At 38.2% G+C, this 17073-nt stretch overlaps 1 protein-coding gene across 5 annotated transcripts in view; it reads right to left on the minus strand.

The window, feature by feature from the left end:
- Positions 1-17073, minus strand: part of RYR3 (ryanodine receptor 3) — a 285143-nt gene that overhangs the window by 50301 nt on the left and 217769 nt on the right. For all 5 annotated transcript variants that reach the window (XM_076344904.1, XM_076344903.1, XM_076344901.1 and 2 more), the window contains exons 65-69: positions 10481-10611; positions 8794-9114; positions 7149-7389; positions 5516-5603; positions 5318-5410 (exon numbers count right to left, since the gene is read on the minus strand). In XM_076344904.1, the coding sequence (XP_076201019.1) occupies positions 5318-5410; positions 5516-5603; positions 7149-7389; positions 8794-9114; positions 10481-10611 (874 nt within the window). The remainder of the gene's footprint in view (positions 1-5317; positions 5411-5515; positions 5604-7148; positions 7390-8793; positions 9115-10480; positions 10612-17073) is intronic.

Consider the following 17073-nt stretch of genomic DNA (forward strand, 5'->3'; position numbering starts at 1 on the left):
ATGAATGATGCAAAGGAAGGCGAACTATGGTTCACTGGAGACAAAGAAAGCTTTGAAGACATTAAATACATAAAAGAAACAAGGATTATTCAAAAGCTTTGTCATACCTCACATCTTTAGTAAAGATCATTTTAATTTTGGAAAAAGGTAGGATTTGAACTCTGTATCTTATTTAAACTTATTGGTTCTAATACAATCTTCTATTCATCTACAGACAGGGTATAGCACATTTCTCCCATATATTTTTCTTGAATATCATAAGCCAAATACATGTTTCTGATGACTCTATTTAGGTATTGCTTTTACAATGTCTGCTTCAATATATTAGCAAAAGAATCAGAATGCAGAAAGACAGCAGAGGCAGAATGTACATCTAAAATAATTACAAAAGGTAACTTTACTACATTTTCACATTAAGCAAAATGTCAGAGTGCCAAAGGGAATTTCAGCTGCTCTGGTCAAATACTGCCACTTTAACTCGAAGAAAATTTATGGTAGGTGGAACCTGGGCCTTCACTTTGTGACGCCACTGCTATGAACAATGGAAAGAATGCTTGGAGCCTGATCATCTCTAAATCTAAAACAAAGACACATCATGCACTTTGACCTGTACCTTTACTTGCATGGCCTGTATGAAAGAAAAATAAAGGGGAAAAAACATAAGTAAAAGAGATGAAAAGATGATAATTTTACAAGTTAGTAATAAACTTAGCTTTATCAGAACAATAAAAATATAACTTTGTAGCTAAAACAAGACTGTAAGTGTACAATCAAATGAGATCTTAGTGAAATAATTTTTATTATCTTAATCCTTATTAAATGATTGAACTTCTGAATTTATCTGTCACTGTTCAGCACTACCATTTGCTGCTTCGGCACATAAGGAAGTACATGTAGTAAGTAAGCACATCAATATACTAATTACTGCATCTTTTCCCAATATTGTTAAAAGGAAGAAGGTGTCTGGAACTCTGGATAGTCCAATAATGAAAAATATTCACATTTGCACCAAAATAACTCTTTCTACCTCTTTTCCCCACCAAAATATGATTGAGAAAAATTATGTTTGGAAGTGGAAATCAAACTACCACTGTGAAGATGCAGCATTTCATTTATAGATGTATTTTCCCATTGCAGAGCTCATTACTGTTTTGAAGACAGCCTGAGAGAAAACTTGACTTTAGCTCATAACTCTCAGCAGTACGCATTTTGAGAACACTATTATAAACTCAACTGTAACTCTCATACATACACAGGTTTTTTTCCCATTTATTATGTTAATACCATAAATACACCTAAATAAACATGTATTCCATAGTCAACACTGTATTATCATTGTGTTAGGCAATCTTAAGAAGATAACAACAAAATCATGTAGTTATGGTAAAATGGCAAAAAAATTCAACTGTTACTCAAAAGAATCCTTGACCAGGCACAGGAAAATATAGAAAGCTGTTGGTTAAAAACAAACAGAAAAAAACATAAACACAGACCAGCCCCCCCTTCTTTGATAGCTCTAATAGTAACTTTGTTTTCTTGTGATACTTGAAATAGCCTCAAAATGTTGAAGCCAAGCTATTATTAAAATCTCTTTTTATATCCTACTATATTTATATTACATAGTGAAGAAAACCAGCTGCAAGTTAAGAAAGACTGAAAGACTAATCATCAAATTGTGTTAAGCATCTTAGAATCTTCAATACCTTACTCAGACAAATAGCAAATTTTAATTGAAAATTTCAATTGTGTGAAATATGTAGATGCTGCACAGACATGGCTCAGCAGATATACACTGAAGGTAAGTGAGGACAAAACTTTAGTTATATTTCATTTCTTAGAGATGACCATAAAAATAATCCACTCATGATTTACCATAGTATATCTAAAGGAAATGTATTCTATGCAATTGAAATAGTCTCAAAGAAGAGATCTAAAATTCTTGCAGAAAATACTAACATGAAATCCTCTAATTATTGTAAATTTGCAAATAATATGTATTACATATTACAAATGGGCACAAACCACAATGTTGTTTCATAATACAAACTTGGATTTCATGACCGCCTCAAACTTTTATAATAGGTCTATCCAAATGCTTTTAGATACAAAAAAATTAATGAGGCCCAGTCAAATAAAACTTCAGTAGGATATGCAAGTGTTTAACAACTGAGGTTATATGTCCAGCCACACATTCATTTAGATTCCAAAACTTACACAGAAAAATTGCCCACATATGTATTACACATTTATTATGTACATGTGAATGTATATGTTTAGTCTTTTATACCAATTAGCTGTAAAACACAACAGGACATCGTTGCATCTTAATCAAAATGCTATTTTATCAACAAACCTATGAAGGATTAAAAAATAACAGATTAGCAGAGTTGAATGTGTTTAAATTCTCCATTTCAACACTTCTATCACAAATCTGTTATTTCAATGCAATCTAAATTACCAGTCTCTCTCAGACTGAAAGTTCTCTAACTTACCATTCCCCTCCGAGCAATCTGCTGCCATTTTTTTAGAAAAGAAAAATTAAAAGACTTGCTCAGCTGTTAATACATTTATTTGAGAAAATATTAACAAAGTTAATATTGTATAATTAAAATACAATAGGTACTTACTCAATTTATTGATTGTAATGATGAATCATTTGTTACCACTGCTATTAGCTACCAATAAATAATGTAATCCTAATCCTTCATCCTCTGCATATTTTTTTTCTGCATATGGCATGTAAAGATATAGAACCTTCCATACATGATATATCACACCTTACACACTAGTACTATCACAGTATCTTGTATCTTAGGAAAAATACTAAGTCTCTGCTGTAAGACAGACAGTTGTCTAACACAGTCCGAGATCGGCATGGGGCCTTACTCCTTTAAGAGACCCTGAATTGGGCCAACTGTTAATAGTCAATGTTCATATTCACAGTTATCTATACATTCTCATGCTTGATAAATACTGGATATGATTGCTTCCACTAAAAATAATGTGAATAAAGAGGAACTGGTGATAAAGAGGAAAGTGCTAATTATTCTGTTAGCACACTACTTCCTGAGATGAATGTTAACATTAAAGCAAGGAATTATAAAAATAATGTTCCCTAATGTAATGTCCTCTACTGATTATTCTCTGAGGATATAAATAAGTATCAAATCTTGTAAGAAACCCTGAAATTCAGTTACTTAGAGAATTTCTTGTTTATTCTAAACTATGCAGTCTTAAAAAAAAATTATTCAGATCTAAAGGTATGCTTTAATGAATGCACTGGTTTTAGACACTTACATTATATATTATGAAATGTTATCAATTTCCTGCTTAGAAACCATATATAGAAAACCAATACAACACTTCTAAAAGATGCTTCATGTATTGTATCATGGTATTTAAGTCATCATGAAGCAAATGCCTATCTAAATGATCAACTGTTCTGCAATCACTCCTGCAGGTATGGTACCATATTAATAAACTATTCAGTCATGAACAATACAGTGTTTTATTTCTTCCTATATTAGCAACAACCATGCAGAGTCTCCTTGAACACTATGATTTGATATTACTATGCTTACAAAAAATTATATGTATATAAAAAAATTTATACTGTACTGTATACCCATATGAAGAAAAGCACATTTACATATGCAACTACATCCCTGTTATGTATAAATATATTTATGCAAGTATTTATACATAATATATCTGTATATTTAAATATACACAACAAGCATTTGAAAATGCAATCTCAAGACCAAACTCTTTCAAATTTGGGTCATATAGATTCTTGATGCTAAATTCCTGTGATTTTATCCAAATCGGAGCAGTATGAGGGATACCTATTCTTAATTTTGTAAAGATTTGTTTTGTCATTCCTGCCATGCCAGACTGACTAAAATATGACACTAACAGTTTACATCATATTATTCTATTATCAATACTGCAGTGAGACACATTTTAGATTAAATGTGAATCACCTGATTTTAATCTATCATGTTTTAAAAAAACCTACACCTAATTGCTGGCTCCTCAGGCCAATTCTAATGTATAAATGTTGAAGTATACGTATTAAATGTATGTGTAGTGATTGCCATATGATAAAAGTATAGAGCTACGTGTTAGACTCTGTTATTGTGCAATTGATCGCCAAATAGCCTGGACTGTGCCCACTATTCATCTCGCTAATGAGGATAATACAAACATTTCAATTCTATCACACAGTTTCAAGGAGCTGCATCTTGAAAACAAGAAAACACATTAAAAATTTCCTTTTCTCCAAATATGGAATTCTCTATAAAGTTTGAATTGTTGTTCAGTGCCAGTCATGAACTAATGGCAAGCAGAAAATCTGTTCTTTTTGCTTGTAAACTTTCCAATATCAGGGTTTGGCTTAACCAAGTTACAGAACTTAAAAAAATATTATAGAAAAGAAGCAAACATTTTTTAAGAGAATTAAGAAATGTAATGGCACATTTTATCTGACTCGTTATTGTCTAAAGTTGGACTTACAGTAGCTAGGTTACAGACAATCAAAATATAGTGAAATACAAAACAATAAACCCTGCCATTTCTCTGGAACACTTTCAAAATACGATTACTCCAAACACATTACAAATATGAATAAAACAACGGGTTCTTTGCTACATTTACCAACACTAATTTGGAGTTAGACTTCAACTGGCTTTAGTTGAGTAAGGCAATCTTCCTCAGCTAATGTCAAAGCAGCATATTTTACCTTAACAACATGCACTTTCTCTATTATACAGGTGACAAATGTACTTTCCAGCCATCATGTCAGCATCTTGTCATATTGAAAATGAGCAAAAAAGAAATGAATGTGGTTATTAATAAAAAACAAGAAAAACAGTGCACATGTGGCATGCTATATGTGAATAAAGAGGTATATGCAGACAGCATTCCTCCATCGAAGTTGACATTCACAAAAAAAGATGAGGCAACCAATGTTTCTTCACTTGCTTTTATCAAATAGTCTACCTTTTTTTTTCCCCTGAAAGATCAACAACCCATATTATATATTGCAACTCATATTCTCTTATATGTGTATCGTTTTCAGATCAAGACCTCTATTTTAATCTTGTGTCTTTGACTACGTAGCAGACATTTAGTAAGTAACTCTAAGGTACATAGCCTATATTTTGCATAGTAGTTGTCATGTCTATCATCAAGAAGCAAAACTATTTTTTGTTTCTTCTACCAGCACAGCAGCTGCAATCTGATTTTCAGAGCCTTCTTACAACACACTAGACAAATGCTGAAGATTTAACTGACCCACAAACTTTTATTAACTTACTTTAGACATCTTGCTCTTGGTGTCTCCTGTTAAAAATGCCAAATTGTTGATTTCATTCTGAATCACAAAATTTTGTTCTTCTCTTTTGAAATTCTAAAGATGAAAAAAAAATCATCAGAAGTTTAATTCATCTGCATGTACCACATTTATATTTAAATATAGAATGACATGGAAGAAAAAGTATACATCTTATCTTACATGTGATTTACACCACAGGATAAAAACTTCAGCTACCATTCGAAAGAGTTCATCAGAATCTGCATCTGGTTTCTTTAGCCAATTGGCTCTAATTGCAAAAACAAGAGAAATTTAAAATAAGACATTTAAAATAAGACAACCGAATATAACAATCTCTATTTAATAGATCAGGTTACATTTGTATAGTTAATCTTGGAATTTAATGAGTTTTCCATGACCATGTTTAGAGACACCATTTTTCATGGCCGTTTAACTCGTCTCTAACAAAGCTCCTAATTCTTGGCTACTTATTTCTGCCTGCTCCTCCTCCCCATAGTGCCAACACATGTTTTTGTGCCTATTCTGTGAACCAGACTAGAAAACAGACCTGGCTGAAAAGCGAAACTCTTTCTCCAAGTATTTCTCTATTTCTTTTTTTTTTTTTTTCCCATAATAAAACTTTGTTATCAAAACTTTGTGTTGATCCAAAAGAGAACACTATAATGGGAAGGGGAGGAAGAGTACAGGGAAATGAATGAGTGGGTAGAGCTATAAGGACTGACTGCTTCACTTGGTTTATTTTTGTAATCCAGGAACTAATACAACTTCAGTCTGGGTCTGTCTGCACAAGGATGCTCAAAAAACTTGGGCAAATGAAGTAACAGACACAGCCCTCTTAAATGTCTCAAATTAAAATGCATTAATATGACTGTACATAAAGTGGGCACCTGACAGCAGACATGGAAGGAATTACTATGTTATAACTTATGCTCATTAACTCTGTCTTTCTAGTTGTATTTCTCCACAGTCCAGTTAAATTTGTGGTTTTTAAAAATTTAAAGTGTTTCCTGGTCTGACACAGTAAAGCCTTGAGTTCATTTAGAAAAAGCAAATAATTCTCAGTGTAAAATGGTTCTCAGCATAAATGATCATGCATGCAGTGAAAATGCTCCTAACTAGCCTAATATGTACTAACACCTAAAAAATGTAAGTGGACAATGATTGTGTACAGAAGAACAATGTTTTTAAGGATAGGATTAAGATACTGTAGATACTGAGATACTATAGATACTTCAGATACTCTTCTGAAAAGCACCTTGGGGTCATGTTCTGGGACAAAGGAAAGGGAAAGTGTAGGCACAGAATAATCCTTCAGTAAATGGTTGAGGAGAAAAACTTCTGATAATTCCAAAGGCAATACACTGTTGTCCAAAATATTTTTATTTCCGTCTTAAAAAAAACAACACAAAAGATTAACATCTCTGTGGTATTATCTACAAATAGACTGATTCAATTGAGGCAAAATAGTTTTTCACCCCTTCTTTAACAGTTAAGGGTTTTAGCCATTTTTTAATTTTTGAAAGGCATATTCATTTTTAATGTCATTGGGCTGCGGTAGCATATATAACAAGTCTCGTCAGTATATGTGTTCTCAATGATAATAGTGCAGTTACAATACAACCAAATAAGCCAAATGCATGTGAGAAAAAGGTGTGGATTCAAGGTACATCATTCTATAAGTTAAGAATCTTAAAATACTCAGGATCTGATTCTCAGCATAACATCAAATGCATTGTGTTCCTTCTCATTATCTGATCATAGACTCCAGTACATTAACTAATAAATATGAGTTTAATTATTAGTTTTTATTTACCTGTTGTTGTCTACATAACGTATCAACATTGGATAGAAGGCGTAAAGGTCTCTACAAAGAACAGCAAACTCATCGAGAATGAGTAGCTCAGCTTCTTGGGTGTCAGTTTTACTATCTGCTCTCAGTTGCTCCTCTTCCATCACGATCTTTATAGCTTTCTTCTTCAATTTCTCCAGTGTTGGAATAAAGTGAGTTTTGAGCAGATCAGGCCTGGCTTTGCTGATGATGGGTTGAGCATAAACTATACATAAAAATATAGATAATCCTACCATTAATGCACAATTGATGTTTTTCATCATATTAACATGAACTCTGCAGTTCTAGAAAACATAAAGGTTATGACCTATAAACATGACCTATGACATAACCTATAAAGGTTATGTGCTTCACATACTTCTGGAGCATCATAAATTTATTAATAACACTATGAATATAGCTTTGTAACAACTGTGTGTATTGAGAGATTAAAAGCTAGTTACTGGGAATTCAGATTGTAAGTATTTCAGTCTTAGTCAATTAAACTACCATGGTTTTGGCAAGTCACATGTCTCTAACTTAGAACCTAAACAAAGTAGGGATTGAGACAAAGTCCTCACAAAAATACTGTTGGGGTTTTTTTTTGTGTGTGGTTTGTTTTCTATACAATGTCAGAAAATAGTCAGAAGACAGTGCTCTGGAAGAATTCCTTTAGCTCTTTTGCCTTGGGCAAGCTAAAATGCAGAGAATGAATGACTAATTCAAGATCATAGATCTATTTTGTACAAGCATTAGTGATAAAATGCAGACCACCTGAGTCAAAAATCCTTGCAAGAACCACACTAGTATATTATCTCCTTATGTAGATAAGCAGCCACTACAAAACTGCAAGCAGTGGTCTCTACAATTAAGCAGCAAATTTTTTACTGAATTTTAATGGAATCCTTATTATTATTAAAGACCTTCCAGTATTTAAAATAATACTGAAAACCCAGTACCAATGGGGCATTAAAATTTAGCAGGAAATTATTACCTTTACATAGATTTTCTTGAACCACCTTATTGTATATTATATTCTTACACTGTTTAAGATGAATGATAAAATTTGGGAACAGTAAATTTCTTTAGCTAGCTAGCTACTAAATGTTACAGGACATTTTGAGAAATCTTTCTGCTCATTTAATAGCTGGCACAGTTACTCAGGCAAAGCAACTAATTCTGAACTTGGGTTACTCCTGGGACTATTTCACCATATATACTTTCTTTCCCTTTTGCCCTGGTATTTCATGAACAGAATTCACAGGACTTATAACCTCTGTTGCAATACTCAGTTCTTAGGTGTCTTGAAAATCAATGGAATTCACAACTCCAAATTAAATGCTAAGGCTCTTATACAGTGCATAGAGAAGGTAAGATTTGCAAAATCCATTATGTTGTATAGAAAGATCTCTGCTTACAGTGATGTTACAATGTGCATAAAAATAATAATAATAAAATTTTTTAAATTAAAATATCTTTCTCTTATTGCTACTTATCTACTCTTTATCTTTCTTTCCTGCTGTTTTTAATTACAATTTATTATTATTATATCACTGGGTAATACGGTAAGGTGTAGCAAAGAAACTAAATATTATTAGGTACAATTACTCTTTTAAAATATTTACAGTACCTGCAATTCTTTTCATCCAAGATGCTTCATCTATTCCCAGATTGTTGTTAATGATTTTCAGAATGTTTCCAAGAATAATGCTCAGATGCTCAGATGTTATCATTGTACAGCAAGGCCCAGCACTTTGAGGAACACTCTCAGACCCTCTTTCCCACCAGTAGGATAAGTAGTTGCATAGCATGGGTAAGATAACCTCAATTACATGAGGCATTTCAGTATACCTTGCTCCAGACTCTGCTAAATCATTAATTTCCTTTATTAGTCCATCCAACTGAGGGATCTCTGGACACATCTCTTCTACTGTATCAGGCATACCTAAAACTGCAAGTAAGGGTAGAAAAGCAAAAGATTAATTAACAAAATAAAAGAGAACATCTACATTCATCTATGTTTAAACTCTAAATACAAATAACATTGTCACTCAGGTTTTTTTCTGTCACCATTTTGGGCAGACATAACTACAGTAAGACTTCGGGGTATACACAGGTCTCTCATCTCATAAATTATGTCTTTCTGATGTGCATACAGCACTGATGTAGACAATAGCTGCCATAAAGGTACGGCTTTACCATAAGGTGTCCTGCAATTATCTGGTGAGTAGCCCAGCTATGTAAAAGTGCAGAACTGAAAGCTTATATCAATATTGGATAAACTCTGGCCATTGTTTCCATAATAATTCACAACTTTCACGTCAATTTGCAAAAGATTAAATCCACCTCAGCGAAAAAGAAACAAACAGCCCAAAATTAAGGGTGAGATTAAAATTAAACTGTACCTAGTTCATGAACTCTGCACATCTATCTCTCAACAAAAATGCCAGGAAAGAATTCCGGTTGTCAGAGGCTTGTATTAGAAACTCAAGGGTGCTTATTCAGCAGTTAACAACCCATCATAATCTAATGCCAGTCACTCCAGCAAAATTCTTCTTCCGCCAGTACTGCTTCTATAAAGTAGAGCTGACAGGAAGGGAGGGCTACCACAAGCTTTTCCATAACTGCTTTTATATGGAAAAACTTATGAAGCGTATGGAATTGATCTACCTACATTTTTTGTTGTTGTTGTTTAAAGGAACAATGATTTTGGCAGGTAGTGACTCTTACACAGATCAATGAGGAAAATACTGAAATACTTTAAGATATAAGAGTCCATCAAGAGTAAGTCGGGAGAGAAGCAAGTGAAGAAAATCTATGTAGAAGAACTCATGCTCCTTTGATTAAGTTTTCATGGAATCAAAGCCATATTCTGTCAGGAGTTCCCTATACCAAACTGCATTGGAGTACTGGTAAGACAACAAAAGATATAGATAATTTTCCTGTTCACATAAATAAGACATTACACCTCTTGCATGTTGCTAGTAAGAACACAATTGTACAATTTGCTAAAAATTTTTGTAATGTAGATATGATCTTCGACTAAGCTTCAAATATTACAGTATGCAGTTTCAGAAAAGAATTCAAACACCATGTTCAGAAAAATATCCAAATATGGTAGGAGAAAGGGAACAATATTAACACAGTCTCAACAAAGCACAGCAAGGCTAAAATGACAAGTAATGAAAGAGCAATAGTAGGAGTTCTCTACTGAGGCATACATTTGGGTTTTTTTCATTATTACAATTTCTTTCTATTACTATTAGTTAGAGAGGAGCAAACAATTTTTTTTTTTTTTCATGAGGAACAGTACTTACTTGCTCTTTCTCTTGCACTTTTTGTGTTGAAGACAGACAATGGGTTGTAATGATTAAGAGAAGGTTCAAGGAATGCTACTGGAATGGCTGCTGCAAGAGATGCTAAGCACTCACCAAGCGCGGGACGCTGCCTGTATATGAGAGACATTAAAAGTTACCTGAGAGGAAAAGTCTTACTAGGCTTTCAATGTGTAGCATGCATTATAAAGCAGCATTAACATTTACTGCTGATTTAGTTTATCTTTTTAATACATTAGGAACTATTTGACAATTTTGAAAAATTGTATTTCTCACATGAACAAAATTACTCGAAATTACAGTGGTATAAGAAAGAGTTTTTAAAAAAAACCTCCACCAAGTATTGTATATTAAACGTAAATTGCTCAACAGTGCAACTGTGTGACTACAAACTATAGAAAACATGTCTAGAATATGCACAAAGAATAGATTAGTAACTGTATATTCTTATTATACCTTTGGTTTTCTTAAACAAGGAACAAATGCATATAATCAATAGGAATTTGTTTTGGCAGTCATACCCTTTTCAAGACTTCACTTCCTTTCTATGTATATGTAAATATATATATTTATTTTGCTTCACACATTATACCATTTACATAGTCAAATGATGAGAAACACTACTGCTACTTATCAAAGACCAGTTTCATGACATTATGGCATTCTGCGTGGTGTGTTCTGAAAAGGGCAATTCTGCATTCCCACACACAATGTTCCCATGTTCCTGTTTGTCTGTTCTGTGCTAGCACTAAAACTCAGATACCATCTTGATAAGCTGGATGAAGGAACTGGTCCAGCTAAAAATAAACCTCACCATAAAAGCAAAACGAACCAAGCCAAACCAACAGCAACAAAACATGCTCATCATCTGCCTGCATAAACACTATTTACCAGTGTCCTGGTTTGAGCTGGGATAGAGTTAATTTTCTTGCTAGTAGCTGGTACAATGCTGTGTTTTGGATTTAGGATGAGAATAATGTTCATAACATACCAATGTTTTAGTTGTTGCTAAGTAGTGCTTACACTAGTCAAGGACTTTTCTGCTTCCCACGCTCTGCCGACTGAGGGCTCTTCCCATGCTCTACCGAGGAGTGTCTGAGGGAACTGGGGTTGTTTAGCCTGGAGAAAAGGAGGCTGAGGGGAGACCTCATCGCTCTCTACAACTACCTGAAAGGAGGTTGTAGCGGGGTGGGTGTCGGTCTCTTCTCCCAAGTAACAAGCGATAGGACGAGAGGAAATGGCCTCAAGTTGCACCAGGGGAGGTTTAGATTGGACGTGAGGAAAAATTTCTTTCCTGAAAGAGTGGTTAAACATTGGAACAGGCTGCCCAGGGAAGTGGTTGAGTCCCCATCCCTGGAAGCATTTAAAAGACGTGTAGATGTGGCACTTAGGGACATGGTTTAGTGGGCATGGTGGTGTTGGGTTGACGGTTGGATTTGATGATCTTAGAGGTCTTTTCCAACCTAAATGATTCTATGATTCTATGGCTGAGAAGGCTGGAGGTACACAAGAAGCTGGGAGGGGGCACAGCCAGGACAGCTGACCCAAACTGGCCAAAGGGATATTCCATACCATGTGACGTCACGCTCAGTACATAAACTGGGGGAAAGCTGGCCAGGGCGGCCACTGCTTGGGGACTGGCTGGGCATCAGTCGGCAGGTGGTGAGCAATTGCACTGTGCATCACTTGCTTTGTATATTCTTTTATTATTATTATTATTATTATTATTATTATTATTATTACTATTTAATTTCCATTATTAAACTGTTTTTATCTCAACCCACGAGTTTTCTCACTTTTGCTCTTCTGATTCTCTCCCCCATCCCACTGGGGAGGGGGAGAGTGAGTGAGCGGCTGGGTGGTGCTCAGTTGCCGGCTGAGGTTAAACCACAACAGTCCTTTTTGGTGCCCAATGTGGGGCATGAAGGGTTTGAGATAATAACAGATTAACCACACCACATTAAGGAATTTATATCTGTTAACAGTTGCAGGTCACAATATTTATTCATCTGGTCTTGATATTAGTTTATCTCATCTGCATCATGCTCTTTTTTTGCTGTACATGTTAAAGATCGGTGTTGGGTTTTGCAGTTTGCTGTCGTCTGCAGTGATTAGTGATGTTTTGTGTGGGACGTTTGTATTAAAACACCGGCCTTGAACTTAATCTGGTATTTGAGCTTTGTACTGAAGCCATTACTGTACTTCGAGTACCACTTCGTGGAGACAATCAGCAATTATAGTTCTTCCTCTGAGAGGTTTTTTATGGAGGAAATACAGAATAGCAGTGTCGCTGCCTTCTTCTATGATGTTTCCTCCTTCATTACAAACACCCTTGGGTAGTTAAGATACTTCTATTGGTATTACATGGGAATATTGTTTCAGTTTTATTTAAGGTTAATAAGCAATTTAAGAATATCATCCAGAGATCTGCCCCAAGGCTGAATAGTTATGAGTAGCAGGGTGTGTGTGATAGCATGGGCAAATACCTAGGCCAGTGGGCACCCCCGGTGTTTTGGAACTTCACCCCTGAGCAAGTGCAGAATCCTGAAAAATTAGTAGAATATTTGGAAAAATTTTGCTGTCACCCTGGCAACTCCAGAGAGACGCAGATCATTGCAACGTGCTGGGGCCTGGCCCATGCCTACCGAGCCCTGTTCAACACCATTCAGTACCCTCAAAGGGAAGAGAAGGTCTCTGGATCTGACGATAAAATGACATGCACTGTGGCCACTCCGACCCAGGTGACAGGCCCTGCGGCTGAACCAAAGAACCAGCCTGTGCCGGTATCAGTCGCCCCTGTACACAAGAAGAAATATTGGAAGCAGAAGTCAGGAAGAAGCTTCTTCTAAAAGGGAGCTGGAGGAAGAAGTGTACGAGGCAGACTACCCCAGAGTAGGGCTATCATGAGAACAGGAGGAGGAGAGCCAGCTGCTGCCCAGGGAGGAAGAAGAGGAAGAACTCATGAACGAGGCGGTAATCACCCAATCTCTATCCCTGAGTGAGCTGTGAGATATACAAAAAGATTTCAGTGCCGTCCAGGTAAGCATATTGTCACTTGGCTGCTCCGATGCTGGGGTAATGGGGCCAGTAGCCTGGAATTAGAGGCTAAAGAAGCCAAGCAGCTGGGATCTCTTTCCAGGGAAAGGGGCATTGACAAAGCAATTGGAAAAGGGACACAAGTCCTCAGCCTTTGGAGGCGACTCCTGTCAAGCGTGAAGGAAAGGTATCCCTTCAAGGAAGATGTTATATGTCACCCAGGCAAGTGGACCACCATGGACAGGGATATCCAGTACCTGAGGGAATTAGCTGTGCTGGAGGTGATTTATGGTGACCTGAACAAGAAGCAGTTATCCAAAGATCCAGATGGAGTCAAATGCACATGACCCATGTGGCAGAAGTTTGTACAGAGTGCACCATCATCATATACCAACTCATTGGCAGTGATGACCTGGAAAGGTGGAGAGGGCTAACTCTGGCAATACGAAGAAAGTCTCTCTTCCTCCCTCATCTCAGTTGTGGAGAAACTGTCCCAGAAGGTCCAGCAACTCGAAGAGGATAGGTCCTACTCCCCACCTGTATGGACCAGTATCTCGGCTATTAGGAGTCAGCGTTCTTTTGCTCAAGAGAGAGGATATAAAGGGTACACACCACGGGGCACTCTATGGTTTTACCTACCACATAGAGGACATGAGGAAGTGGGATGGAAAACCTACCTCAGCCCTAGAGGCATGGGTACATGAGTTGCAAGGAAAAACAATCACAAAAGGGGGTTCTTCCAGGAAAATTGCTGCTCCAGTTTCCAGCGGGCAGTTCCCCAGAGAGAGTAGAAGGGCCGATCTTACTTCTGATCTTAATGAAGAGACTTCTGACTTGTATTTGCAAGAAATGAGAAATGAATACTATGACCAGGACTAGAGGGGTCCTGCCTCCAGCCAGGGGGAGGAAAGGGACAACCGGGTTTACTGGACTGTGTGGATTTGGTGGCCTGGCATATCAGACCCACAGGAGTATAAGGCTCTAGTAGACACCGGTACACAGAGTACCCTAATGCCATCAAGCTATAAAGGGACAGAACCCATCTGTATTTCTGGAGTGACGGGGGGATCCCAACAGCTAACTGTATTGGAAGCCGAAGTGAGTCTAACTGGGAATGAGTGGCAAAAGCACCCCATTGTGACTGGCCCAGATGCTCCGTGCATCCTTGGCATAGACTACCTCAGGAGAGGGTATTTCAAGGACCCAAAAGGGTACCGGTGGGCTTTTGGTATAGCTGCCTTGGAGACGGAAGAAATTAAACAGCTGTCTACCTTTCCCGGTCTCTCGAAGGGCCCTTCTACTGCGGGGCTGCTGAAGGTCGAAGACCAACAGGTGCCGATTGCCACCACAATGGTGCACCGGCAGCAATATCACACCAACTGAGACTCCCTGATTCCCATCCATGAGCTGATTCGTCGACTGGAGAGCCAAGGAGTGATCAGCAAGACTCGCTCACCCTTTAACAGTCCCATATGGCCAGTGCGGAAGTCTAATGGAGAGTGGAGACTAACAGTAGACCATCGTGGCCTGAACGAGGTCACTCCGCCGCTGAGTGCTGCCGTGCCGGACATGCTAGAACTTCAATACGAACTGGAGTCAAAGGCAGCCAAGTGGTATGCCACAATTGATATTGCTAATGTGTTTTTCTCAATCCCTTTGGCAGCGGAGTGCAGGCCACAGTTTGCTTTCACTTGGAGGGGTGTCCAGTACACCTGGAACCAACTGCTCCAGGGGTGGAAACACAGCCCCACCATTTGCCATGGACTGATCCAGACTGCACTGGAACAGGGTGGAGCTCCAGAACACCTGCAATACATTGATGATATCATCATGTGAGGCAACACAGCAGGAGAATTTTTTGAGAAAGGGAAGGAAATAGTCCAAATCCTGCTGAAGGCCAGATTTGCCATAAAACAAAGTAAGGTCAAGGGACCTGCACAGCAGATCCAGTTTTTAGGAACAAAATGGCAAGATGGACGTTGTCAGATCCCAAAGGATGTGATCAACAAAATAACAGCCATGTCTCCACCAATTAGAAAAAAAGGAAACACAAGCTTTCTTAGGCATTGTGGGTTTTTGGAGAATGATTATTCCAAATTACAGTCTGATTGTAAACCCTCTCTATCAAGTGACCCGGAAGAAAAATTTCGAATGGGGCCCTGAACAACGACAAGCTTTTGAACAAATTAAAGAGGAGATAGTTCATGCAGTAGCCCTGGGGCCAGTCCGGGCAGGACAAGATGTAAAAATGTGCTCTACACCGCAGCTGGGGAGAACGGCCCTACCTGGAGCCTCTGGCAGAAAGCACCAGGGGAGACTCGAGGTCGACCCCTAGGGCTTTGGAGTCGGGGATACAGAGGATCCGAGGCCTGCTATACTCCAACTGAAAAAGAGATATTGGCAGCATATGAAGGGGTTTGAGCTGCTTCAGAAGTGATCGGCACTGAAGCACAGCTCCTCCTGGCACCCCGACTGCCGGTGCTAGGCTGGATGTTCAAAGGGAGGATCTCCTGTACACATCATGGAACTGATGCTACATGGAGTAAGTGGGTCGCACTGATCACACAACGGGCTCGAATAGGAAACCCCAGTCACCCAGGAATCTTGGAAGTGATCATGGATTGGCCAGAGGGCAAAGATTTTGGAATATTGCCAGAGGAGGAGGTGATGCATGCTGAGGAGGCTCCAATGCATAATAAACTACCAGAAAATGAGAAGCAATATGCCCTGTTCGCTGATGGGTCCTGTCAGCTTGTGGGAAAGCATTGGAGGTGGAAAGCTGCTGTATGGAGTCCCATGCGACAAGTTGTAGAAACTGCTGAAGGAGAAGGTGAATCGAGCCAATTTGCAGAAGTAAAGGCCATCCAGCTGGCTTTAGACGTTGCTGACCGAGAAAAGTGGCCAGTGCTCTGTCTCTGTACTGACTCATGGATGGTGGCAAATGCCCTGTGGGGGTGATTGCAGCAATGGAAGCAGAGCAACTGGCAGCGCAGAGGCAAACCCATCTGGGCTGCCGCATTGTGGCAAGATATTGCTGCAATATCCTGGTTGTAAAAGTCCGTCACGCAGATGCTCATGTACCCAAGAGTCGGGCCACTGAAGAACATCAAAACAACCAGCAGGTGGATCAGGCTGCTAAGACTGAAGTGGCTCAGGTGGATCTGGACTGGCAACATAAGGGTGAATTATTTCTAGCTCGGTGGGCCCATGACACCTCAGGCCATCAAGGAAGAGATGCAACATACAGATGGGCTCGTGATTGAGGGGTGGACTTGACCATGGACACTGTTGCACAGGTTATCCATGAATGTGAAACATGCGCTGCAATCAAGCAAGCCAAGTGGTTAAAGCCCCTCTGGTATGGAGGACGATGGCTGAAATATAAATATGGGGAGGCCTGGCAGATCGATTATATCACACTCCCACAAACCCGACAAGGCAAGCGCCACGTGCTTACAAAGGTGGAGGCAACCACCGGATGGCTGGAAACATATCCCGTGCCCCATGCCACTGCCCGGAACACTATCCTGGGCTTTGAA

This window comes from Aptenodytes patagonicus, chromosome 7 (genome assembly GCF_965638725.1).
Source record: "Aptenodytes patagonicus chromosome 7, bAptPat1.pri.cur, whole genome shotgun sequence".
Lineage (NCBI taxonomy): Eukaryota > Metazoa > Chordata > Aves > Sphenisciformes > Spheniscidae > Aptenodytes > Aptenodytes patagonicus.